The sequence below is a fragment of the Jaculus jaculus genome, chromosome 7 (genome assembly GCF_020740685.1).
Source record: "Jaculus jaculus isolate mJacJac1 chromosome 7, mJacJac1.mat.Y.cur, whole genome shotgun sequence".
Lineage (NCBI taxonomy): Eukaryota > Metazoa > Chordata > Mammalia > Rodentia > Dipodidae > Jaculus > Jaculus jaculus.
The window spans coordinates 121,471,319-121,499,186 of NC_059108.1; the positions used below are offsets into that span (position 1 = coordinate 121,471,319).

Here is a 27,868-nt window from a genome sequence, read left to right on the forward strand (position 1 = left end):
GTTTGATGCATTTCCTAATTATCTTCAGTATTCTTAGGAGTGTCTGACCTTATATATCTTCCAGGTAGGAGCTTCAGGTGCTATGTATGGCTTTTCAGTGACTCTCAGAGTAACAGCAAAAGTGACCGTAGGTATTGGGTGTGCCTGCTATGCGAGTATTCTAGTAGGCTGAGTAGAACAAACTATAGGAAAATTCTAAAATTCAACTGAACAGTATACACAGTCAGTCAAAACCAGCACAGAATATTTATTTTAAGAGGGGATATAAAAACAAAGAGATCATCTAACAAAGTCCCTAAGGATGTGTGTTGCCCCACACTCTTAATCCTGTCAACTAGGAGGCTGAGACTTCTGGTCTGTAAATGGTTCCATGTCAATCTGTGACCAAGTGCGATTCTGCCCTCACAAATGACAGAGGAAGAGAACAAGGTACTATAAATCAGGAAGCAACAGATGATAACCCCAAGATAGAGCTTATTTAGAGCAGCAAATCTGACCATCCACTAGATTTAACACAAAATTTGCCCTGACACAGATGGTACAAGTAGCACTGCTAGTGCAGACCTGTATTCCAGACTTTCCTGGCAGGTACTGACAGGCCTGGTACAAGTAGGCCCTGCTGCCTTTTGGGATGACTTTAGTCTTAGTTATTTGGCGTGCCTGCTTGGGTCCCTCTTTCTTGCGCTGCGGTCTTGGGTAGGCTGCCTGGCTCGGTGGGCTGCTGCTCTAATCACTGGTGCTGCATGCTATGTAGCTCAGTTCTGTCCCCAGGTCTCTGGTAGTCCCTAGTGCTGTCAGTTGGGGGAGGGGAGCCTGTCGAGGGTGCCTGAAGTTGTACAGGAGCTGCTTAGCTGGTCCCTTCAATCCTCTTCCTCAGGAGCTGCTTAACTGCTCCCTGCTGTCATCCCCTTCTGGTTTCTTGAGTTTGCAGGGAGGCTGGTATGAGTGGAAAAATCCCTCTACCTGGTTTCTCCTGCAGCTCAGGTAGTGCCTGGCGGCTGTGTGGACCCACTCCACTGCTGGAGCTGCTTCTGCCTGCTTCTGTGGTCTCTAGAATCTCTGGATGGATCCCTCCTATTTCTCTCTTGTGGATGATAATTTCTTATACACCTTCACTTTTCTGTACAAGAGTGTATTTTGTTGTTATTCTGCTTATTTCCCCCTAGGTTGATTTGGCATGGCTCCTATGCTGCCATCTTCCACTTATTTTTTTAAGAATAAATGCAAACATAGAAATAACCCAAAGCAGTAAAAAGGGAGTAATGACTATAATGTACTTCAAATGTAATTACTCAGCCATAACTTCACAATAATATGTTGTAAAAAATTATAACATCTTTCTCTGCCTGCCATGTTGATAGAAGAATGGATGGGTGTTTAATATCTGCTAGGGGAGCTGGGGGAAGCTTAATGGTTAAAGATGCTTGTTTGCACAGTCTGTTGGCTCAGATTCATTTCTCCAGTACCCATGTAAAGCCGTATTCTCATCTTCCCTCCCACTCTTGTCTCACTATCCCTCTCAAGTAAACAAGTAAAAATAAAAATTATTGCCGGGCGTAGTGGTGCACGCCTTTAATCCCAGCGCTCCGGAGGCAGAGGTAGGAGGATCCCATGAGTTCGAGGCCACCCTGAGAACACAGAGTGAATTCCAGGTTAGCCTGGGCCAGAGTGAGACCCTACCTCAACAAAGCAAAAAGAAAAAGAAAGAAATTATTGACAACTTTTATACATACAGACAGTAAACCATCATCATGAACCCCTCCCATCACTTTTTTCTTTTCCCCTTCCCCAATTCCCCTCCACTGAAGCCCTTCTTTCCAACTAGTCCCTCCTCTATTTTGATGCCATAATCCCCCCTACTTCTCAAAACAAACATTCTTTACAACTAATTCCTTAATAACATTTTTGCATCTCAACAAAAGAAAAAGAAACTCATAACATCCTGACTGAAATAATGTTTTGTTGTAATATGTTTGACTCTCATTTAAAACAACATACAAAATTGGTTAAATCCTTTTATTAAGTATAACAATTTTTAACACTATTACATTTTATTTCCACCTTACTTCTTCCTTACTTTCATGTTCTATTTGTTCTTTACTTATGAGAAAAAGTATTAATTGAACAAAATTCAGACCTCAGAATGGAGCTTACTTTTAAAATCATTGCAGAGATAGATGTAGGAAGAAAAATAAACTGCATAGACAGCCAAATACTAAGGCTTAAGGCAGCATGAAAGAGATCTTACAGGTGCTTAAACAAATAAAAAATAAATTGTTTTCTAAATAATATCCCATAAACTGGTAAGTTAAATAAGATAAATTACTTAGATAAAGGGCTATGATAAATTGCTTTTTAATGTGATAGAAAAATGGCTCATAGTTTCTAGTGTGGTACAGAATTACAAGGCATACTTAAGTCTAATTTAATAAGCACATATATCTAAAAATGCAGATTCTGATTCAGTAGATCTCTGAAGGGAGGCATACTTGAGACATAGAATACTGGCATTCTGTATTGAGTAGGATATTATTGGTATTTTGTTACAGAAGTCTAAAATTTTTTTTTCTTACACATTACTACATATCACCAGCCACTTTGAATAATAGCATTACTTCCAAAATACTTACATGCTTAACTAAGATCACAGTATCACATGTAAAATGAAAGATATCTGTACAGTGTTACCAGCTATTCTTCCCATGAACTAATGTGATACAAATGCTTCTATTTTAGCTTTTATGAATTTTCTCTTGTTCACTTGAGTTAGCTGTGAAGTTGATGCTTGTGTAAGTGTACGCATTTTCTCCATATATTATAGTTCTGAATTGTTTGGCAGAATTTTTGAAATACCTGAGATTATTATTTTAAGTCCCCTCACACTGAGACTACAGTTGTAGTGTCAGAAAGAAACTCAGCATGCCTAAGGCTATAGGATTGATTCCTAGGACCTGAAAAGAAAAGGAAAAAGAAAAAGAAAAAAATCTCAATGCTAATTCAGGCTGAACTCCAAAGATGAACCCAAGGTCTACTTGCTTCTAAGAAATCAATTAATGCTGAAAACAGAAAAACTTTCTTAACCTCAAGTTAACTGTAAGATAGTTACTCAGTAACTGGAAAACTACCAGTGAATCTAAGTTAAGACTCCAACAGACCTGGTTTGAATTGTACTTCCTCTTCCCTCAAGTTTGTGACCTTATATACAGTTTTTGTTGTTGTCTTTGGATCTCTTGCTGAAAAAAGAATCTGTTTCCTTACATAAAAAATTAAGGGCTGGGGTGAAAAGGTAATTTAGCAGTCAAGGCACTTGTTTGCAAAGCCAGAGGACCTGGTTCAATTCCCCAGGACCCACATAAGCCAGATGCACAAGGGGGCACATGTGTCTGAAGTTCGTTTGCAGTGGCTGGAGGCTCTGGTGTGCCTATTCTCTCCCTCTCTTTCTCTCTCTCCTTCTCTCTCCCTGCTTTCTCTCTCTCTTTCTCTTTCTCTCAAATAAATAAAAAATAAAAAATTAAGGGTTGGAAAGATGGCTTAGCAGTTAAGGCACTTGCCTACAAAGCCTAAGGACCCGTGTTTGACTCTCCAGATCCCACATAAGACAGATACACAAGGTAACACAAGTGTGCAAGGTTGTAAATGCACCAGGTGGCTCACATATCTGGAGTTTGATTGCAGTGGCTCTCACTCTATCTCATGGAAAATTAAAATATGAGGGCTGGAGAGATGGCTTATCACTTAAGGTGCTTGCCTGCAAAGAGTAAGAATTCATGTTCCAATCTCCAGGTCCCATGTAGCCAGATGCACAGTGTTTCAAGCACATTGTCATACATGTGCCACAAGGAGGTGCACGCATTTGGAGTTCGTTCCCAGTGGCTAAAAGGCCCTGGCACACCCATTTTGTCTTTCTCTCAAAAGTAAAATGTTAAAAAATTAAAATATCAATATTAAGTTTGCAAGGTTGATATAGTTATTACACAGTATCACATAATTAACAGATGTTGCTGAACTCTTAATTCTTTCAATATTTTATTTATTTATTTATGAAAGACAGAAAGAGGGGAGAGAGAGAGAGACAGAGGAAGAGGCAGAGATAATGGACGCAACATGGCCTGTAGCCACTGCAAACAGACTTCAGACACAATAACCACCTTGTGCATCTGGCTTACATGGTTACTGGGGAATAAAACCTGGGTCCTTAGGCTTTACAGCAAGCACCTTAACCACTAAGTCATTTCTCCAGCCCCCTCAACTCTTTTAAACTTGAATTTATCTTATCTGGTTCAAAAGAGCTTCAGATGTTAATTAATATAAATATGTAATAAACATGAATGTTAAGGTTTATGGTTTTTCATCTTGATGCTTGTGTTCCTCATTTTATATAATTAATAAAATAAATATTACAAACTGCATTGTTTTTTGGTTGAATGAAACTTTTCCATGCATTGTTTTTCAGAATGTCCTTATTCATTGTTGAAAAGAATCCCTGATTCCTTGCTGTTTGTGGAGTTTATAAGAACTTGGATGTTTTCAGCAAGCAATCAGGTCCTTCAACATTTGACAGCACTGTTGTTCTCTTTCAGGAGACTCTTATAGACTGGTGTGATGACAAGGAGCTTAATTTGATATTAACAACAGGAGGAACAGGGTTTGCACCACGAGATGTCACTCCAGAGGTGAGATAGTGTGCCTTTCTAATATCAAAAAATTGGCTAGTTATCCTATTTTACTATTTTTGATATTACAAAACAATAGTACATGAAACAAATATTTGTAGTTATGTTATAAAAATTTGGCTGTTGAAGAATTAGGAAAAATACTTATTTTGGAGTCAAACTAGAAATGATGGAATTAGGAGGAAAATGGAAGTGTTCTAGAAATTAATCCTTAACCTAGTTTGTAGTCTGTTGTGATAGCTGAACTTAAGGTTGTTATAGCAGAATTTTGATTGTAAGCATGGCATCTGGTCTCATGTTCTTTGTCAAACCAATTTAAAGTAGTATTTTGTTTTTAAGGATCCCACAAATTTCAGGTGTCATTGTGGAATCATATGGAAAATTATATTACTACTTGTGACATGATTTCCTTTATCCTTTAAATAATGTGTTTCTCGACTCAATTTTGATATAGTGCTAGCTATGTTCTTCTGTTTTCAAAACAGTGTTCTATTGTCGCTACTATCTTACTAACAGGATACTTGTATCTATGTTTGTTAATCACTGTCCTTATGCTAGGCAGTACTTTGACTTTCCAGCTTTAGCCTTTTTTTTTTTTTTTAAGTTTTATTTATCTATTTATTTGAGAGAGTCAGAGACAGAAAGAGAGAGAGAGACAGACAGGCAGAGACAAAGGACGTGCCAGGGCCTCCAACCACTGCAAACAAATTCCAGACATATGCACCCCCTTGTGTATCTGGCTTATGTGAGTCCTGGGGAATCAAACTGAGGTCCTTTGGCTTTGCAGGCAAGCGCCTTAACTGCTAAGCCATCTCTCCAGACCCACAGCTTTAGCTTTTATCAGAGTCAACAAAGGGTCTACTAAATTTAAATTCGTAGGGCCTCCCTCCTGGAGTTTCTGATTCAGTAACACTGCACTAGAACCTGAGAATTCATATTTCTAACAAATTTCAGTGTTTGTGAATTCTGTTGAGCTATAGACCATACTTCTAAGCCTTGAGAACTTGTGGACTATTGTATAAAAAAGAAATTTGCTAAAATAATTCATAACATATTTACTATTTGATTTTAATCTCATAAGTTTTGATATTTTAATTTGAGTTATAAACAGAACAGATTTGCTTTTAAAGCAATTACTAATATTATTCTGGGAGATTGTTAATTTCAAGTGTATAAACAAGAAGGTCATCCTTACACAATTTACACAATTCTGTATCCTAACTGGAAGTGGTCCTTTGGCCAGTTTTCACATTTCTTTTGTGTTTGGTATTAACTGAAAAAGTACAACTGGGAAGGAAGCATCTCTTGAAGAAGTGTTTGTATTTTGATTTATTTTATTTTGTTTGTAAGAAAACTGAGTTTATATGTAAATGCAATGCTTTTGGCATTTGAATATTGTTTAAGTAAGTGATTTTGAGTTAATATAACCTTACTTTTGGTATGATGACTTATATTCATATTACTGGATATTTTTATGTCAGAAGAGGAGAAAATCATAAAGTTCATTTATAGTCAAATAATAGCATTTTTCTTAAATATAGGGGAATATTTCAAATCACCAAATATTGTAATCTTTTAATTCTGCCTCTGCTACTGACCAAGAAGGTGACCATGGATGGGCTATTTTTACTCACATTAGTGATAACGCATATGCAGAATTTGTTCTCACATTAGTTCTCCAACTCTTCATACATCAAATGTCCCTCAAAGTATTTCAATTCAATTCTGACATTTACCTGGAGTTGTTCAGTTCTCAAGTTTAAAGCTTAGTACCACAAGGCTGTCTTCACTTCAACAACCCACAATGAATCTTGGGTCTCCAATTTACACTTCTCTTAGTTTTCTGTATATTAGATTGCCCCAACCACCCTCACCTCCGGACTCAGTTGATTTGATACTTACCTAGAACAGCACATAAAACTCATCTAATTAGAGGTATTCCATTCATAAACTGCTAAGTGGCAAAAAGGTATAGTGTAATGTATGGGAAGGAGTATTAGCAGAATTCTCAATTCTCTTTTGATATAATACCTATCCAGCACCTGGAAGTGTTCATCAGTTCCTGAGCAGTATTAGTCTGATAGTTCAACAGGTCTTTTTAGAGCTCAAACTTGATCCCATGAGTGGCTGGGGCTAGCAGTTCCAATCTTCTAATAATGTTTTCTTTCTGATAACCAGTACTATGCTGAGGCTATGAAGAAGTCCTTTGTGAATTACAGTAATTTGTGATGGATAGATAAGGTACTCCTTTCACTCTGGGTGATCCAGGAGTTTTAGGAATTCCATGTGAGTTATAAACTGCAGCATCAAAATATATTTTTGTGTGATACTACAATAGACCAGACATTAAAACACTTTATGCTTTAGTTTCCTTAAAATTTGCAAAATAAAAATAACCACTTATCATGGTGACTCTGCGCTTAGATTTTTTTATTCTTTGTTTAGCATGTAAGAGGCTTTTTTATAATATTTTCATACATTGTTTTGATCCATCCTTCATCTAGGCTCTCTCCCCTATCTCCACGTCCCTCTTTTTGTTCCTTTCCACTTTCATGTTACATATATCCTAAGTTATTCTCTTACATTCTTTATTCTCCCTCTTTAAAGCATCTTTCCCCCCTCAATGGTCATCTTTCTACATTCATGATTCACACTCACACTTGTCTCCACACAAATACACATAGGTAGAGATCAGAGAGTGGGAGCATTCAGTGGAACTATTCCTAACATTTGATATGACTTTTCTTAACAACATTATGTATTTTTATTAATTGCTATATAATTGCCATTTTTGGTATATAACTATCATGAGCAAGTATATACAGTCTTATACGGATATAGAATGTATCATGAAATCATATTCTTTTTCTTTTCCATATTAATATAAATCAGATCTTAAATTTTTGCTATTCTAATATCTATTTTTCTTTCTTTCTGTTTGGTATTATTTGTTGAAATGAGTCTTGTCATGACTTTGTATTTTTTTTTCATTTGTTTGTTTTTTGGGTTACATTGTTTTGTCTTGTTTTGTTTTTCAAGGTAGGGTCTCACTCTTCGCTCAGGCTGACCTGGAATTCACTCTGTAGTCTCATGGCAAGCCTCCTATCTCTGCCTCCCAAGTGCTGTGTGTGCCACCACACCCAACCTGACTTTGTATTTTTGTATAAAAGCAATTGAGTATTCTTTTACTCTTAGAAGTTTGTCAGTTGCTTGAAAACCATAGATGTACACTTGTATTCTTATATGCATATCTCAAATAACTGGTAAAGTTATATTACAGGAGACATATAATATATATATGTATATATATATGTGTGTGTGTGTGTATGTATATATGTCTATACATACATATATACATATATTTGTATAGAATATCATGCCAGATAGAAAATTTTAAATATAATTTTAGACTACACAATACAATTATTTGTATATAACTTGGGTACTTTATATAGTTATGCCTAAATGAGGAGAACTTCTTGTTAGATATATTTAACTACACATAAATATTTCTAAATAGTGTCAGTTGTTAACAGAGAATAGTTACTATTTTGACAAAAGTAAAATGATGTGCAGTTCCTCCCTTAATGTCCTAATACTTAATAGTCAATAATTGTCAGTAATTATGTTGATTTACAAACACAATAGACAATTTGTTGATTGGGTGTTTATATTGATAGGGGAGAAACATGAAGATAAATGAATGAGATAAACTATAGCTATTGCCAATGGGTATAAATTTTAAATAAAATTAAGTTCAATCAGGTTAGATTTTTCCTAGTTCTATTAAAAAGAATCATGGAATACCAAGTTTAGTAAAGTTTCGTGTTATAGATTTATAGGAATAAAGCTCTTAGGATTGAGTTTTCTAATTATATATTTGCTTCTATTATGGCCCTGTATCATAAAATATGATTCAACTGATAGTTCCTATATAAATTATCTCTACATGCCTAATTGCCATGTAAAGTCAGTATGTGTCCAAAAGGGTATTATTATATAAAAATATAATTAAATTAAAATTGAAAATTAAAAGTTTACTTATAGGCATGTAATTGTAGAAGAGATTTCAAAGATTAAGAAGAATACAAGTTTATAATTACAAAGTGTTTCATGATATTTTATAATAAATTAGAAACTATTAAACTGTTTAACACTTATAAGATATAAATTACTTTCATTACCTTTCGTGTGGTAGGCTATGCAAATATCTAAGTTTTATATACTAACATATTATTTTGTTCATAATCAAATAAAAGCCTGAATGTGTTTACTTCTCATCCATTCTTCATTTGAGCTTTTGTTTTTAATCCTCCTATGTTCTAATGTCAAGCTGGATATACATATTAAAAAATGGATAAGACATGATCCCTGTATTCAAAAAAAAATCATAATCTATGAAAAGGGTCAACAAGCTGACTGGGAGCCAAATCCAGCCTGCCCTGCATGGCTCATGAGCTAAGAATAGATTTTATATTTTTACATGACAAAAAAATATCAAGAATACTATTTTGTGGTGAGATTGTCTTAAATTTTTAGAGAAAGTGAGAGAGAGACACAGAGATAGAATTGGCATGCCAGGGCCTCAGCCACTATAATTGAGCACCATACTCCTGAACTACCTTGTGGCCAGGTATGACCTTGTGCTTGCCTCACCTTTGTGTGTCTGGCTTATGTGGGATCTGGAGAGTTGAACATGGGTCCTTAGGCTCCACAAGCAAGTCCCTTAACCACTAAGCCATCTCTCCAGCCCACATGTGAGATTTTGACACTGAAATTTCATTAGCCATAAAGAATATTTACTCGGAACACTATTTACTGTGTATTTTCTGTGAGGATGATGAATGAATTATTATGACTAAAACTGAATAGCTTGTGAAGCTTGAATTAAGTTTTACCATTTGATCCTCTTAGAGAAAATGTTTGTCAACTTCTGGCCTACAGGATTATGTTTACTCATTTTTTTTTCACCTTTGATTCTTAGCAGTTTGAAAGTTTTAGGTTTCCTTAATTGTTTTTACCTAGATATAGTAAATAATATTTTTCCTGCCATGTTGAAATGTATTCCCCTATTGTCTCAATGGGCACTATAAAATCAAAAAGTAAATGATCTTTATTCTAAATAGTACATAGTTATGATGCTTATTAGCAAAGCTTCCTGACAAAAGTGTATTGAGGGATGGAGAGATGGCTCACAGATTAAAGGCTCTTCCTTTCAAATGATAGCCCCGAGTAGAATTCCCACTATCCACATAAGGCCAGAGGCACAAAGGGGCAGATGCGTTCAGTTTGCTTGCAGTGGCAGAAGAGCCTGATACGCCCATTGTCTCTCTCTTTTTCTCTCTCTTTCTGTCTTTCCCTCCCTTTTTCCTCCCCTCTCTCCCCAATAAATAGAAAGGTAATACTGTATTGCTATAATTATTCATTACAAAATAAAACAAAAAGAAGGAATAGAAAAGAATTTAGGAAAGTATAAATTTGATATAAGGAATACTGGCCATGGTAAAATCTAGCCCTCATCTTTTTTTCCATTGATGTTTGAGCTAAAAATGGATTTAAAATTTTTACATGGCTGAAAGTGTTCTTATAACTACCCAGATCATTATGAAAGTGAAGATGCCTCGTTCAAAATTGGCCAGTATTAAAAAGGGAATAATACTCAGAACTTGGCACAAAGAAAATCTGAAATTTTAGGGAAAAGGCACTCAATTCCAGGAAGTATATTCAGTTTCCCTTAGATTCTTTGGAACAGATTATTATTTATAAGTTCTACATATATTTTTTACATAGGTAATTGGGAATTTTTCCCATGAATTTATCAACTTTCTATTTTAAAGAAAAGGCTCATTTTATAAGACTGTTTTCTAATCAACTTGTTAAAATTTATGTTTCATATTTTGATTGTAAACATGTAAACTATTTTAATTAATCATTTTTCTTTTGTATAATGCATGAAAAACAAGACTACTGTATTAGTTCTAGAAAGAAGACAAGTTGAAGTTACCAATCACATTTTAATTATTCAGTTTTTAGGATTTGTGAAAGTAAGATTTTCACTTAACAACTTCACTTAAAAAATTGCCAGCATAGGGCTGGGGAGATGGCTTTGTGGTTAAGTGCTTGCCTGTGAAGCCTAAGGACCTTGGTTCAAGGCGCCGTTCCCCAGGGCACATGCATCTGGAGTTCGTTTCCAATAGCTGAAGGCCCTTGCACACCCATTCTCTCTCTTTCTATCTGCTTCTTTCTCTCTCTCTGTTTCTCTGAAATAAATAAATAAAAATAAACAATTTTTTTTAATTGCCAGCATATTTTTTAATATGGCTTAGCAGTTAAGCGCTTGTCTGTGAAGCCTAAGGACCCTGGTTTGAGGCACAATTCCCCAGGACCCACGTTAGCCAGATGCACAAGGGGCCGCATGCGTCTGGAGTTCATTTGCAGTGGCTGGAAGCCCTGGCGCACCCATTCTCTGTCTGTCTCTATCTGCCTCTTTCTCTCTCTGTCTGTTGCTCTTAAATAAGTAAATAAACAAAATAAAATTTAAAAAGTTAAAAAAAAACTCTTCTGCATTATAATAAAAACATTGGAAAGCTACCATGTTTAATTCTGTGGTTTAGAAAAACTGTGATTACTAACGTAGGTCATCTAAATTGCACAGTTACTTTCAATTACATAGTACTGTTGAATAGAAGACATTGATTATTTCACTGAAAAAATGCCTTATACCAATCCTCTAGAATAATATTACTCTATATAGTCTCTAAATAATACACAATATACTCTATAAATATTTTTGATAGTTCTAGGATTGTTTTAGTCAAATACCCTTTATGCATAGTAAACTAAAAACAACTTTTAACTATTATATTAAATATCTTGAAAACTGTTTTTATAAATGGGACAGAATGAGATTGCTTACAATACAAAATACTAGAAACCCTTATACTGGAAATATTTAAAATATATAAGTAAAGTACTCATATCTCTGTTATCAGATTTAATGGTTAAACCTGATGTCATTTTGAGGAACTGTTACCATAATTTTCATAAAGTAGGCCTAGACATAGAAAATATGTTCCCAGGGCTGGAGAGATGACTTAGCCATTAAGGCACTTGCCTACAAAGTCAGAGGACCCACGTTCCATTCTCCAGGACCCATATAAGCCTGATGCACAAGGTGGTGCGTGAGTCTGGAGTTCATTCATCTGCAGCAACTGGAGGCCCTGGTGTGCCAATTCTCTGTCTCTTTCTCTCTCTTTCTCTCTGTCTCTTTCTTTTTTCCTCTCTCTCAAATATATAAAAATAAAAATAAATTTTTAAAAAGTTTAAAAGAGGCGGGGCCTGGTGGTGTGCGCCTTTAATCCCAGGAGGCAGCAGTAGGAGGATTGCGGCCAACATAGTGAATTCCAGGCCAGCCTAAACTAGAGTGAGACCCTACCTCAAACCTCCCCCCACCCAAAAGAAAAGAAAAAACAATTCTGCTCCCATACTGCAGTTTTTGACTAAACATATAGGAATATACTAAGATGTAGTGGAAAAACATACTAATGAGCCAAACATAACTAAATTTCCACATTGGTTTTGCTATTTACTGACTATAAATTATAAGGTATGTTTCAATTTTTCAGTCTGCTAACTTCATTAATATCTATCTCTCAATGTTATTTTTTCTAATAATTGAAATAATACAAATAGCCAATAATTGACAAAATTTATACTTGTATAATCACTGTGTCTCAGAAGCGATTTGTTTCTTGTGTGTGTTTGTGATATGGGGTCTTATGTTGCCTAAGCATCACCACTGCTTGGGTTAGCATAATGCCTTTCCAGACTTGCATATTATAATCTTTTGAATCAATTACTTTTGTTGTATACATTGGTGCACGCCTTTAATTCCAGCACTGGAAATGCAAGAGTTAGGATTGCTCTGAGTTCGAGGCCAGCCTGAGACTACATAGTGAATTCTAGGTCATCCTGTCCTAGAGTGAGACCCTATCTCAAAAAACCTAAAATAAAATTGAACAATGGAGACAGACACATTAGTAGGGTAACCAGTTACCCAAGTTTGTAAGTAACAGTAATGCACATAAATGATGGACCATAATGGCTATCATTTTTAATGTGTTCAATGAGTGTTCATTTTTATTTTATTTTTAACTACAAAAGTAACTGGTGTAAATATGTCTAAAAAAATCAAGATGTCAGTCAACATTTTCCCACTACTATTTTAAGGCATGGAAAAATAACTAGAATTTCTATAGTATACATGATATGAAGAATGTGGGTTATTTGTGGACTTGGTTTAAACTATGTATGCTAACCTGCCTGTAACATTTCTTACATGCAGCTAGTTATTATAGCTACACCTGTTTTGTTTAGATATTTAAGTTTTTGTAGACTATCGTAATAAGAGAAAAAGATCATTATATCAAAATAAGAGAGAGACTGATTGAGAGGGGGAAGGGATATGATTGAGAGTGGAGTTTCAAAGGGAAAAGTGGGAGGGGGAGTAAATTACCATGGGATATTGCTTACAGTTATGTAAATTGTCAATAAAAATAAATAAATAATAAATTCTAGAATTTATCTTGAAGTCACTGAAATATATGAAATGATAGCTTTGGAGAAATAATGTTTTAATGAAATTTACTTTTAATTAGTAGATATAAGCACAGAAAGTATGAAAAACCAAGTGATTTGATACACATATACCTTGTGTAAGGCTTGGATCTGGCTAAACAATAGTAGGCCTCATCCTTTCTGAGGCTTAAAATAAACTTTTATAAAATATTTTATTTTATTTATTTATTTGTAGGGGGGGAAGAGGCACTAGGAAGAGAATGGGTATGCCAGGGCCTCTAGGTGCTGCAACTGAATGCGCCACCTAATGCCATCTGGCTTATGTGGGTACTGGAGAATAGCAGCTCCTTAACCATTAAATTATCCCTCCAGCCCCAGAAAAATAGTATTTCTTATTCAGAGAATCTTTATTAATGAAAACTCACAAATCCACTTTCTGCAAATAATTATATCAAGACTCTTAAAATTGAACCTTTATTTTTTTTTAAATATTTTATTTATTTTGAGAGAGAGACTGGGCATGCCAAGGCCTCCAGCCACTTCAAACAAACTCTAGTCACATATGCCAGCTTGTGTATCCTGCTTTACATGGGTTGTGGGAAATCAAACCTGGGTCCTTTGACTATGCTGGCAAGCAACTTAACCAGAAGCTATCTCTCCAGCCCTGATCCTTCTTAAGTCAGCATTTTTTTCCAATATATACCAACACATTTCCCAGAAAATCTGTTTCTTTTCTTTTCTTTTTTGAGGTAGGGTTTCACTCTAGCTCAGACTGACCTGCAATTCACTATGTAGTCTCAGGGTGGCCTCGAACTCATGGTGATCCTCCTATCTCTGCCTCCCAAGTGCTGGGATTAAAGGCGTGTGCCACCACACCTGGCAAAAATCTGTTTCTTCATAAAGACTTGTTTTGGGTCATGACACAGTAGTAATGTGTGAAGCCTCTCTAGCCCTGAAAAAAAATAAGAAAAAGAAGCAAGAAAACAAAAGTACACTGATTTATTCTAATAACCTTGTGCCTAACTTCACAATTACTTGTGTATAAAATGTAAACTGCTGTTGCAGTCAGGTTCCCATTGCTGGTAGAAATCACCCAACCAAGGGCATCTTATGGGAAAAAGAGGTTTATTTTGGCGCACTGGCTCAAGGGGAAGCTCCACGATGGCAGGGGAAATAATGGCATGAGCAGAGGGTGGACCTCATCCTGGCCAACATCAGATGGACCATAGTAACATAGCACACATAAACCTGCCCCCAACAATACACTGCCTCCAGAAGGCGTTAATTCCCAAATCTCCATCAGGTGGGAACCTAGCATTCAGGACAGCTAAGTTTATGGAGGACACCTGAACCAAGCCACCACATTCTGCCCCTCACCCCCATAAACTATTAACCATCCATGTTGTAAAATGCAATGCATTCAGTCCATCTTTAAAAGTCCCCATAGTTTTTTATCAATCTTAATGATGTTCAAACGTCCCCACAATCCAAGATCTTTTAACTGAGCCATAATACCCCCCCCAAAAAAAATCCATAATAGCACAGAGTAAACACACTGCAAAAGATGGCATTGAGCATAGCAAAGAAATATTCAACCAATACAAGATTTAAGACAATGAAGACAAACAAATTCTGTAATTTCAAGTCCGAAAACTCTAGCCAGTAACAAATCTCCAAGTTCAATAATTCTAACCAGCATTGAGTCTCTGGCATTCCAATTCGGCCCCTCCAGCTAGGCTACTCACAGTCCTGGAAAACTTCAACGCTGGCAGCTTTCCTTAGCAGCTATCTCGTGGTCCTGGCATCTCCACTGGGTCTCCACTGCAACCCATGGTTCATTCTCATGGCCCCATGTGGTCTCCATGCAGGCATCTAGCAAACATGCTTCACACTGCCCATGGCCATTTCCAAACCACAAGACCATGTTGCAAACTCAATGACCCTCTCTTTCCTGCATTTCTTATACTCCACAGTACCAGGTAGGGTGCCAATTTGTTAATCTAGGGAGGAATAAATCAGACTTTGAAGAACAGGATGCTTCTTGAGCACTCAGGCCCCTCCAAAAGAATCTACATTTTTCATGTTGCCCCAGTGCAGGTCAGCTAACCCAATCTCAAAGGTTATAATCTCTCAAACAATTTGTCAGAGAATGGGCAGCAATTGAGGCCCAGAGATTTCATTTTTTTCTGTGCCATTAGGATCTGGCTAGTCTAACAGTTCAAGTTTGGGGAAATACAGGGATCACGCAAGATTCATACTAATCCCTTTTGAGGGCACAGTAGCCTAATGGCATCCAACGAAGCACTACTGCCTAAAATTCTATACCAACAAGCCTCTAACACATGAACCCTTGGCAGAAACAATGTGCTTCCAGAGAAGGCTATAAATAAACGATCACTTACATGAATATTTGCCACACTGTACTCCTGGGCTGGTCTCAAACCCTTGGACTTTCAGTTTCCAAAGGGTCTATAGACATGTTGGTACACATACTCAGCCTGCTCCTAATATTTATGTAATGTGTGTAGAAAGAGCTTGAGCTCTAGCTTTAAAAATATCTGGATAATGCTTGAATTAATATTGAAAAGATTTTTCTATAGAGAACAAAGCAATGAGTGTAGGACCAAGCATATATAAATATGTCATTGTCAAAAAAGGAAAATGAAAGCCAGGCGTGGTGGCACACACCTTTAATCCCTGTACTTGGGAGCCAGAGGTAGGAGGATCACTGTGAGTTCGAGGCTATCCTGAGACTACACAATGAATTCCAAGTTAGCCTGGGCTAGAGTGAGACCATACCTCAAAAAACAAAACAAACAAACCAAAAAGGACCAGAGAATATATGCTAATTGCTTATTTTCTGTTGAGTTTATTAGATTAAAATATGAATGAAATTACCTTTCTAGCTAAGACATAGAAGGCTTTTTTCATAAAATGAACAGAGGCTAACATACTACTTTTAGAACACTTTCTGCAGAACTTCATAATACGTTCCTATAGTATAAAGTGGAGAACGTGTAAGCTACTATTAAGAGTGAAGAAAAGAGCCAGGGGGCTTTAACCATTTCACATATCTATAAAGTCACATGGATGAGGATGTTCAGCAAGGATTCAGATTCCTTCAAAAAATGTTTAGAGAAGAATGAAAAAATAAAACTTTTGGAAATATGGAGTTTGAAAATTAATTGTTTCCATATGGTTTCATTTAGACAGAATGTCCAAGGAACAATACCAGACAAACCAAAAAAGCAGTTGATGCTAAAATAACAAAGAAATAAATTATACTGCTCTGCAGAAAATGAAAACATTATAGTAATCTATGCTCTTGAGACACTTTAAGTATCTTCCCCTCATCTTCTTCACTCCTTTCCATAAGTTTGACTGCAGTGGATAGTGTAATAACTTTGCATGTGACAGTCCTGAGGATGAGACTTTGTGGCTTGAAAAGATAGGCCACTCTTAGTTAAATGATTTTGAATAGAGTTTTACAATAGTTAAAATATTTTCCCACAAAATCTAGGCATTTGAACTAATAAGAAAGTAAATGTTAGTTTTTAGTGTTATATAAATATACCATTCTTATTATAAGTGTCTCTTACTTGCTATAATTCAAGACTACATTGTCTAGGCAGTCCTTTATTTAAATTTTTTTGTTTTTATTTATTTGAGAGTGACAGAGAGAGAAAGAGTGGGAGAGAGAGAAAGGGAGAGAATGGACACACCAGGGCTTCCAGCCACTGCAAACGAACTCCAGACGCGTGCGCCCCCTTGTGCATCTGGCTAACGTGAGTCCTGGGGAATCAAGCCTCAAACCAGGGTCCTTAAGCTTTACAGGCAAGCACTTAACCGCTAAGCCATCTCTCCAGCCCTAGGCAGTCCTTTTATAATGGAATCATTTAATAATTATCTACTTGGTGAGATTTAAAAGAGAATCATATGCAAAGTTCCTATTGTTCTTAAACAAAATATTGAGAAGTTTGAATAGTTACATGATGCTTTGATAAGAGTTCTATTTATAGGTAACCTTTTACCTCTTTTTTCTTTCATTCCCTTTTTGCCATTTTCAAGGCTTAAAATGGAACTTCTGCATAAGGTGGATAGATGAATGTCATTGTTAGAAACAATAATATTTAGAGGAGTGATTAGTTTCTTTTACATAATATTCTAAGCAAATCCAAGCAAATACAAGTGCACCTTCTGTCAGAGGTGCATCCTGGATAACAGTGTTAAATTATTTTATTACCCTCTGCCTTATAAATATAAAATACCTTAGAATAGGTTAGCAAATTTATTCTTTAAAGTGCCAGGTTGCAAATAATTTGGATTTTATGGTCTGTATGGTATCTGTCACAGCTACTAGCTCTGCCAGCCCTGTAACACAAAAGCAGATAAAGATGTTAAAGTGAATGAGGCTGGCTATGTATCAATAGAATTTTAATGTGGACCCTGAAGTTATACTCCATGTAGTTTTCATTTCTCATGAAATTTCATTCTTTGGCTTTTAATCGTTTTAAAATGTAAGGATTATTGTTAGATTTCAGGCCATAATAAAACACAAGCAACAGGCATAATCTGACCTATAGCAGGCTATAGTTTGCCAGCCTCTATTTTAGAACTTTCCTTTCTCAACTAGCACTTGTGTGTGCTCTGCTGCTCCACAATCCCATGAAATGCATAAAGTTTCAGAGAACTGCTCTGAAAATTTAAGATTAAGAAAGTGAAGCCCTGTCAAAAATTCATACTTCATGAACTCATGTATGTAATATGCATTTATTACATTATAAATAAAGAATCAGATATTGTTCAATATGCTGGGGGTCCAGCCCTAGACAAAGAGATCAAAAGTTTTGCAGAGTTTATTATCAAGATTTAAATAGTTAACCACGAGTTACAAAAATGTCCACCTTTATGGATTTTAATATAGGAAAGTAAGCATAAAAAGAGCAAGTGCATAATATAGATAATAAGATCTTTGGATAAAAATAAACCTGAGAAAAATGACCGATAGTCTTGAAAAAGCATTATAATTCAAATAAGGCCATCCATTAAAGAAAATGACATTTGAGCAAAGACCTAAGGGAGGAAAGAGAGAAAGCCATGGATCATGTAAAACTTTTATGTCACCTTTGGTATAGAGCAGAGGTTTGGGGTAGTGTGGCTTATATGAACAGGGAAACAGGTTAGGGGTCTACTAAAATAGTACAGTAGAGAGAGAGAGAGAGCGTGTGTGTGTGTGTAGAGCCCTGGCTGTCCTTGAACTTATGATCCTCCAAAGTGCTGGATTATATGCATAGGCCACCATGCCCAGCTTATTGATATATTGTGAAAGTAGAATTAAGAATTAGACTAAGAGAGAAGCCAAATAAAAAACTCAAGATTTGACTAGCAGTTTAAAGGATGGAGAAATGAAGAATGTGGTGGAATGAATAGATTTAGGGGAGAAAATCAGTAGTTTACTCATAGAAACTTGTCTTTCACTATCGTAGTGCAAATATTAAATATATTTAGATATATGTATCTGAAAATTAGAGGGGATAGCTATGTTAGAAATTTTTGAATCATCAATATAAGTTGAATTAAAATCCATGACAAGTGACGAGATCACTATCGTATTTACTAATATTAACATGCTTGATTGGTATTACTCCCCCTGATTTTTTCTTATCCTCTTTCAAAGAGGTAGGTAGTTTCTAGTAATTGTCCCTTCTGCTCACTCACAAAGATTGGAAGGAATCCCACTGAATCAGAACCTTGACCTGCGCAGAAAATATCATTAGTTGGCCTTCCTCAAATTTACCATGATGTAAACGTGGGAGTGAGTCTCCCCATGTACCTCCTTGCTGGAAACTGTTTGCACTGGAGGTAAGTGTGAAAGGGGAGGTTGTGGGAATAATGGGGTGAGGGCTTCCTAAACCTTTCTCAAACCTCAGAAGTATTTGCATTCTGAGGACGAGAGAAGGTTCAGGCTGGTTCTTATTTCCCTGAACCAGTTCATACAGCCCTAAATTTGACCTGCTTTCCTCAAACTGGGAATCAGAAATCCCTTTTCTCTTCTGTTTTTCTGCTGCAGAAATTCCCAACATTCCCATTTTGTGGGCTCCAGAAAGGGGTAAGCGAAGACTTCAATCCCAGCCAATCATTTCCAGATTAATAATTTTTAGTATTTTGGTTTATTTTATCATCATAAAATGCTTGGACCCATTTTTCCCATCTATTTAATTTCCTTGTGGCTTGTTATGTATCTGTGTTGTAGGGTCATTCTGAATCCTAAGCAAGAGTGCAGATCCATCTGCTCTTTTCATTTGTGTGCTGTTCTCTTGTGGATTCTTGTAACAGTTCATGAATACTGTTTCCTGGACGAAAGCCACCCAACTCAGGGACTGTTTCACTCTCAGTCTCATCTTTTCCTGAATGGTGTTTTGTTCCCCCGCTTAAAGCTTGTCACTGCCCTGCCCCACTGCTTCCGATGATCTGCCATTGCTTCTCTACTGTCTGTCTTCCTGCTTGATTGATTGCCTTTGGATTTTCTCTACTTTTTTGCTTTGCTTCATTTATCTGTTGAACAATTTGTATTCTTCACTCATTGGTGCTTTCTCCATCAGCAAATGGCCTGGTATTACCTTATCCATGTGCTATTGTAGCATTTTAGGCATCCCAGCACTGTTAATCTGCTATTCTAACATTCCCCTATCCTATATTCCACTAAGTGCTCCACTATCTGCCTGCCTGGTTTTTCCCTGTCCAGAGTGTCTGTAATGTTGTAAGTAGGTTCAGATGTTTAGCACTTCTGCTTATTTACCTCTACTTGCCTTGTGCCGTTGAGTTGGACTGCTAACTGAGTTTGCTCGACTATTGCCTCCTCTTCGTATTTGCTGCCAATGGCTGCACCATTATTGTATTTGAGACATTGCATTCATCTCAAATGAACTTACAACTTGCCGGTTTGCTCATACTGCCTCCTTTAGATTTCTCTGCATCTAATAAATCACTAGCATTGTTCCTCTGTTGTCTTGTAATCCTGATCAGATTTTATTTCCAAGGAAAAATGTTGCCTACATATTGTCCAAACATAGCTTTGAAATAGGAAAATGCTTTGCTATTCAACACCCAGTCCAATTTACTCCTAAACTGACTTTTTCAACTCAACTACCATCCCTTTTCTGCTTTTTTAAATACATTATTCTTTTTATTTAGTATTTTTTAAATAAACCATTATTCTTGGTTTAGTTATTTTGACACATACATTTTAGGTGTATTGGTTCCTTGTATATGGGATCATTCAATAATTTTTCATACACTGAATTTATTTCCCATAATTATTCTGGGGTTTCATGAGAACAAATTACTACTATTAATTTTATCCTTTTTAGTAAAACCAGAGACCACAAGAATTTTTTGGAACTTTAAAAATAATAAATTCAATTAGCTTATTTCTTTATAGTTAAGACTATAGTAACTTTCAGCTCTGTTCCTTTTTTTTTTTTCTTTAAGAATATCATTTCTCAGCCGGGCATGGTGGCACACACCTTTAATCCCAGCACTTGGGAGGCAAAGGTAGGCAGATCACCATGAGTTGGAGGCCACCCTGAGACTACATAGTGAATTCCAGGTCAGCCTTAAGAGGGCCTGAGAGATGGTCCAATGGGTAAAGCATTTGCTGTGCCAGCAGAACTCAGTTCACATCTCCACATAAAATGTTGGATGTGGTATTGTCCACCTGTAATCCCAGCACTAAGAAGGCAGAGAGACAGAGGACATTTGGGGTTCACTGTCTAACTAATATAGCCCTATCAGTGAGCTCTAGTTACAACAGGAGACTGTCTCAAAGAATAAGGAGAAAAGTGACTAAGGAAGACCCCTAATAACAAACTCCACATGAATTTGCACACACACATGCATGCACACCACACATAAATACAGATGCCAAAACAATCAAAAAATGGATGGCCTTTCTGAGGACAATGCTTGAGGTGGTTCTCTGGTCTATGTGTGTGTGTGCACACATACATGCATGTGCACACACACACACACGCAGTCCCACACACAAACATTCATGAAAAGAGATATAATGTATTTGGGATAAAAACTTAGAATGCACTAAGTGACTTTTTTATTTATTTGAGAGAGAAAGGCAGGTAGATAGAGAGAGGGGAAGAGAATGAGCACACCAAGACCTTTGGCCTCTGCCGATGAATTCCAGATGCATGCACCACCTTGTCAACTGGCTTACATCGGTCCTGGAGAATGGAACCTGGGTTCTTTGGCTTTGCAAGCAAGTACCTTAACCACTAAGGCATCTCTCCAGCCCTTTATTTATTTATTTATGAAAAAGGCAGAGAGTTTTGCTTATGTATCCAACACTTTATACTTTATCCACTCTTTCTCAACTAAATCTTGTTACTAAACTATCAAATACAGAAAACACAGCTTATATTCCAAAAGAGAATAAAAAGACATTTAATAACCAAAAATGCTCTGCAATAAGTATCATTCCCAAATTTTAATTTTCTACTGCTTGGAAAGAAATATTCACCATGAGAGTGGTTGAACATAAATCATTCCAACTCTTCTAAGCCTTACTGATCGAGGAATATAAATGTGTTCTCTATTAAAACCTCATTGCTGCTGTACGGTTGTGACAATAATTTAAATGCCAGTAGAAGTCTTTAATCTTAAAGCATGGCTCATTCAGTGACAGATTGGAGATTTCAGTGGTAGCCATTAATAGGCAGCATTACTTCAACACAGACATATTAGTTATATGGTGGAAGATTGGAAAATAGTAGACATCTGTGTGGTTGCACACCTTTATTCCCAGTACTCAAGAGATAGAGCTAGAAGGATCACTCTGAGTTCAAGGCCAGCCTGGGCTATAGTCCCCTTTGTTGGGGGAGAGGGGTTATAGGAAGAGTGTTCAGGAGGTTGTCCTTAAATGTAATTGCCAGTGCAGTGAGAAGTTTTTCGTAGTGAGTTGTACTCGTGTATCAATCAACGTTAATTTTCAGAAATTTATCTTACAAATTAAAACTCACTTGAGGGTTGAAGTGGGTGTATGCTAGCAGTGTGAGCACCTGGATCCAATCTCCAGTACAAAAAAAAAAAAAAAAAAAAAAGGCAACTTCCTTGAATTCATCGTGTCAAAAGGTTCAGACATTCTGATACATTTAGTGACTTTCATTATACACTTCATGAGTTAGTTTTAACATACTATTTGTCCTCTGTATTGATGTGACCTCAAGCTTGAGAGCAGTTACTTTCAAACTATTTCTCACTATTTCATAATGAGACCTTTCATCCTGCAATTGGATAAGTTTTAGTAAGTGGTTTTTTCTCCATTCTGACTGTCCTATTAAAGTTGTTTATTACAATATAATGGCTATGGGTGAGGAGATCAAAATTCCCATGTCAAAAGAACACCAAAATAGAAATTATATCCAGATTTAGCTTGTTTCCAATAATAATGAATTGCTTAAAATTTTCTTCTTTACTTGTATTCATTCTGCAAAGCATTTTTGAGCAGAGAGGTCATGCAGATACTGTAGAGTCCTAAGAAAAAAGACTAATGCCATTTTATGATTAATAATTGCAGTGTTTTCTTGTAATTTTTGAACTCTTGTTTTTATTTCAAAGAAACTGAAAATACAGTTGTTCAATGTTTCCTTTAAATGAAAACTTGAGACAGTAATATGCTTATTTAATTCTTGCTAAGTTTCAAGTCTATTTATAGTTAATTATAAAAATAATCTTTAAGCTGTCCTTACAAGCTGGAGATTGTTTCACTAACAATCATCTAAATTATTCTTCCCTCTATCTCTCTTTTGGATAATAAACATATCCAGGATTTTGCAATGACCTGATTCAAATGTAATTTCTTTGCATGAACATTAGTGCAAGTAACCTTTCAGTTTTGTGCCGAGCTAGAAATAGTAGCAGACAGTACTAAGTAGTTGAGAGATCACGAACAGATAGTAAATTACCTCAAGTAAGAGAAAGTATTTGGTACAAAACTCTTTTTTACTCATACTTAACAGACTTTAACTTCATGAACATCAAAATTAATGCCTTTAAATATAATACAGACCCACACCAAACTATATATTTATCTTAAAGTGCTTATTAAGCATCTCATAATAGATTGTACTTACAAATTGAGAGTATTTTCTGTATCACAACTGCTTAGACATGATTCTGCAATTCAGGAATCAAATTGCTTTGGTTCATTTATAGCCATAGTACATTAGTGCATATATGTTTACTTATAGTCAAAGATAATAGTTCTGTCATAGAGATCTTAAGCAAATGAATATATCCCTTATGAGTTGTTTTTTCTTATCCATTGACTTCTAATCAAAATTAACTAGATTTTGTGAGAGTGAGAAAAAGGGTTTAGCTACCCTGCTTCTCATAAAGGTTAGTAACTACAAAGTAAAACCCATCACCCGTAGGAACTTTTCTGATGAAAAAAATCTAAAAAATTCCATACCTCCTTTCTAGTGTCAGAATATTAGGAGCACAGAATTTTGCATAATATGGGCATTCAATTATAGCATAAATTATATGAATATTAACTAAAATATTTTATTATTTAGGAAAAGAGTTGCTGAAGTTTTCCATAGTTATCTCTTTTCATACTTTTGCTTATGTGTGTATATATAGAATGTGTGTGTATTGTGGTGTGTGTGTGTGTGTGTGTGTGTGTGTGTGTGGTATACGGACATTTGTATGTGGCGTGTGTGTGTGTGCGTGTGGTATACAGACATTTGTATGTGGTGGGGGGGTATAAGGACATTTGTATGTGGTGTGTGAATGGGGGAGGGGTATACAGACATTTGTATGTGGTGTGGGGGGGTATATGGACATTTGTATGTGGTGTGTGAATGGGGGAGGGGTATATGGACATTTGTATGTGGTGTGTGAATGGGGGAGGGTTATACGGACATTTGTATGTGGTGGTGTGTGTGTGGGGGGGGGGGGTATATGGACATTTGTATGTGCCCTTGTGGTTCCCCACATGCATGTCGGTGGGACCACTCACCTGCAGAGTCTGGGCTGGAGATCACTCTTCAGCCTGGTCTTGTTTTGAGAAAGAGTGTCCTTTTTAGACTAATTCTGGAGTTTGCTTGGCTCCAAAGTTTCTTGATCTCTGCTCCCTAGCAGGTCTGGGGTTACAGGCCTGTTTGTCATGCCCAGCTGTTTTAAGTTGAATGTGGAGATTTAAACTCAAGTAGTCTCAGGCCCTCTCCAGCCCAGTATTATCCTTTTAATGATAGATTTTTAAAAATAACTAGTTTTTCTGAACATAAAAGTAACATGATTTTTGCAAAACAAAAAGGGGGAATTAGAAAATATTAAAAAAGTAAAATAGGGCTGGAGAGATGGCTTAGTGGTTAAGGTGTTTTTCTGCAAAGCCAGAGGATCCTGGTTCTACTCTCCAGGACCCACATAACCCACCTGCACAAGGGGGTGCATGCATCTGGAGTTCATTTGCAGGGGCTGGAGTTTGAGGCATACCATTCTCTCTCTCTCTCCCCCCCCTCCCTCCATCATCCCTTCCTCTTTCTCTCTCTCTCAAATAAATAAATAAAAATATATTTTTTAAAAAGTAAAATAAAAAAATAAATTAAAAAAAGTAAAATAAAGACCACCAACTATCCTAATCCACAATTACTACCGAGGATTAACCCTTTAATTTCTATAATTGGAAGCATATACACTACATATATGTGTGTGTGTATGTAATATATATATATATATATTACATATACATATACATATATATATACACACACACACACATATATATTCCTAGTATGTGGAAAAGTTAAAATTGATAATGGACAAAAAATTTCACAAACTGATAGTACAAACATATAAATTAGGACATGCATCCTAAAAGGATATTTTATATATGTTTATATCTTGGGTTTCTTAGTAATATCATCCCAGTTGTTATCATAACTACTAAAATTAATGTTACACTTAGCATATGCTAGGTTTTATCGTGTAAGAATTTATGCTGAAAAAAAGTAGCTACAAAACAGATAACATTTTAGCAGTTAAAAAAATTGGGATTGGAAATACTGAAGCATGTTTTTGTTAGTTGTGATTGTGAAGGTAGCAAAAGGTGAAACTAAAATTTAAACTAGGTCATTATGTTCCCGCTTTGCTATTAAACTCTCTCCTGTCGTACACACGGCTCTTTCTCCATGTCATAACACCTATTCTTCAAAAAGTTGGTATTTGTATATCTTTCAGCAGTTTAATTTCATTCTCATTAAACACTGAGGCTTTGTCCTACTTCCTGTCACAACTTAAATTGGTAGCTATACCTCTGATGAGCACTTAGAAATATCTCCTTAAAATAGAACAACAGACTTAATATTGTGAACTGTCACAATATGTACTGCAAAAATACCCTTTTAGAATGTATGTCCTGATTTATATGTCTGTATTATCAATTTATGAAAGTTCCTGTCCATTATCATGTTGACCTTTCCAGTTACTAGGTAACAATAATGTCATATTTGTCCATTTTTATTTCTTCTTAGCCTGTCTTCCTTGGCTCAGTATTCTGTTCTACCCACAATGTGGAGATTAAAGAATTGTTTACATGAAGTAATTGGGCTTGATTTTATACATACACACACACACACACACACACACACACACACACACATACACATTTTAATACATAAAATAGACCAATTCATTTTCTTATTTGTTAACTCCACTGGTACAAGAGCACCCTATCATTTTTGTTATTCATGCTCTTAAACTAGAGGACAACCTTTAAAACATACCTTGAATTTAAAGCATAAAATTAATCAAATGCATATTTTTTCTAATAAGCTATGATTGCTCTTGGTAGGTAACTCCTCTCTATTACTGAATTATTCTAGTTATTTTCTAGCTGCTCATTTAGAGTGTTTATTTTTAACTATCTTATATGTTGGATTTTAATAAACCTCGATTATTTAGAATTAATGGTCTATTGATATCTATAAACCAGAAAATACCTTATAATTAAAATATTAAATATACATAAGCAGCTGTGCATGGTGGTGTACACCTTTATTCCCAGTACTTCATAGGCTAAGTTAGGATTGCCATGAGATTGGGTCAGGCTGGGTTAGAGTAAGACCCTGCCTCAAAAAATTACATCAGGGCTGGAGAGATGGCTTAGCGGTTAAGCGCTTGCCTATGAAGCCTAAGGACCCCGGTTCAAGGCTCAGTTCCCCAGGTCCCACGTTAGCCAGATGCACAAGGGGGCGCACATGTCTGGAGTTTGTTTGCAGAGGCTGGAAGCCCTGGCGCGCCCATTCTCTCTCTCTCCCTCTATCTGTCTTTCTCTCTGTGTCTGTCGCTCTCAAATAAATAAATAAATAAATAAATAAATAAATAAATAAATAAATAAATGAATGAATGAATGAATGAATGAATGAAAAAAAATTACATCAGTACAGACATATGCATTTAAATATATAGCCATTATTATGAATCATTGTTTTAAATTCAACATATCTGATGTTATTTATACAATTATTTTACCTGCAAAACTTCCCTTTTACACATGAATTCCAAAGGAAGCAGCATGCAAAGAATGTGTGTTGTGTTTGATGATCTAGATGTTGAAAACAGTTAATAACTTTTTTCTAGTGTGCACTTATCAACATGCTTTCCTGGCTTTGAGAGAGCCATTTTAATAGTCATTCTTAAAGTGCAAATAATTTCAAAACCCAATGTTTTTTGGTAATTTAACACTAAGCTTGTATTTTTTTTCTATATCAACTTGCATGTGTGAGTACCCTAACACCCAGGTACTGTACTAAGGCTTTTCTTTGTGCTTTTATCACTAAAAAGAGTAAATCAGATCATACCTCCTAATGATCTGGCAATAGAATTACTTTAATGATGTATTAATTACTGTCTGAGACACAGGTCATGATAGTTGTCTGTCTGATAACCCAGAAAATGAGGGTGATTAGATTTTACCAAGTAGAGCACTTTCTATCCATGTTTTCAAACATGAAGAAATCTAACACAAAAAAAATGCTAGTAGTTAGTTATATTTTTTCTGTATTGAGCTAATAAGCAAGTCAATTTTAAGATTAAACTCAGGGCTAGAGAGCTGGCTTAGCACTTAAGGAGCTTACCTTCAAAACCTAAGTACCTGAGTTTGATGTTGCAGCACCCACATAAACCCAGATACTCAAGATGGTGCATGTGTCTGGAGTTCGTTTGCAATGACTAGAGTCTTGGAACACTCGGTCTCTCTTGCTATCTGCCTGTTTCTCTCTTACACACACACACACACACACACACACACACACACACACACTACACACACACACACAATGCTCAACGTATGTGAATTTTTTTATTATTAACACACAGAGAAACAGAAAGAAAATGGAATTGCCAGGGTCTCTTTGCCACTGCAAACAAACTCCAGATGCTTGTGCCACTTTGTGCAATTGGCTTTACATGGTACTGGGGACTTGAACCTGGGCCAATAGGTTCTGCAAGTAAGCACCTTAACTGTTGAGCCATCGCTCCAGCCCAATTTATGTGAAACTTTAAAATTACTTTATGCCTTACTAATTACAACTGTGTACAGC

The 27,868-nt window shown here is 36.1% G+C and overlaps 1 protein-coding gene across 10 annotated transcripts in view; it reads left to right on the forward strand.

Annotated features, from left to right (window-relative positions):
- Gphn (gephyrin) overlaps positions 1 to 27,868 on the forward strand; it is a 450,651-nt gene that overhangs the window by 180,610 nt on the left and 242,173 nt on the right. For all 10 annotated transcript variants that reach the window (XM_045154682.1, XM_045154684.1, XM_045154685.1 and 7 more), the window contains exon 4: positions 4,581 to 4,673. In XM_045154682.1, the coding sequence (XP_045010617.1) occupies positions 4,581 to 4,673 (93 nt within the window). The remainder of the gene's footprint in view (positions 1 to 4,580; positions 4,674 to 27,868) is intronic.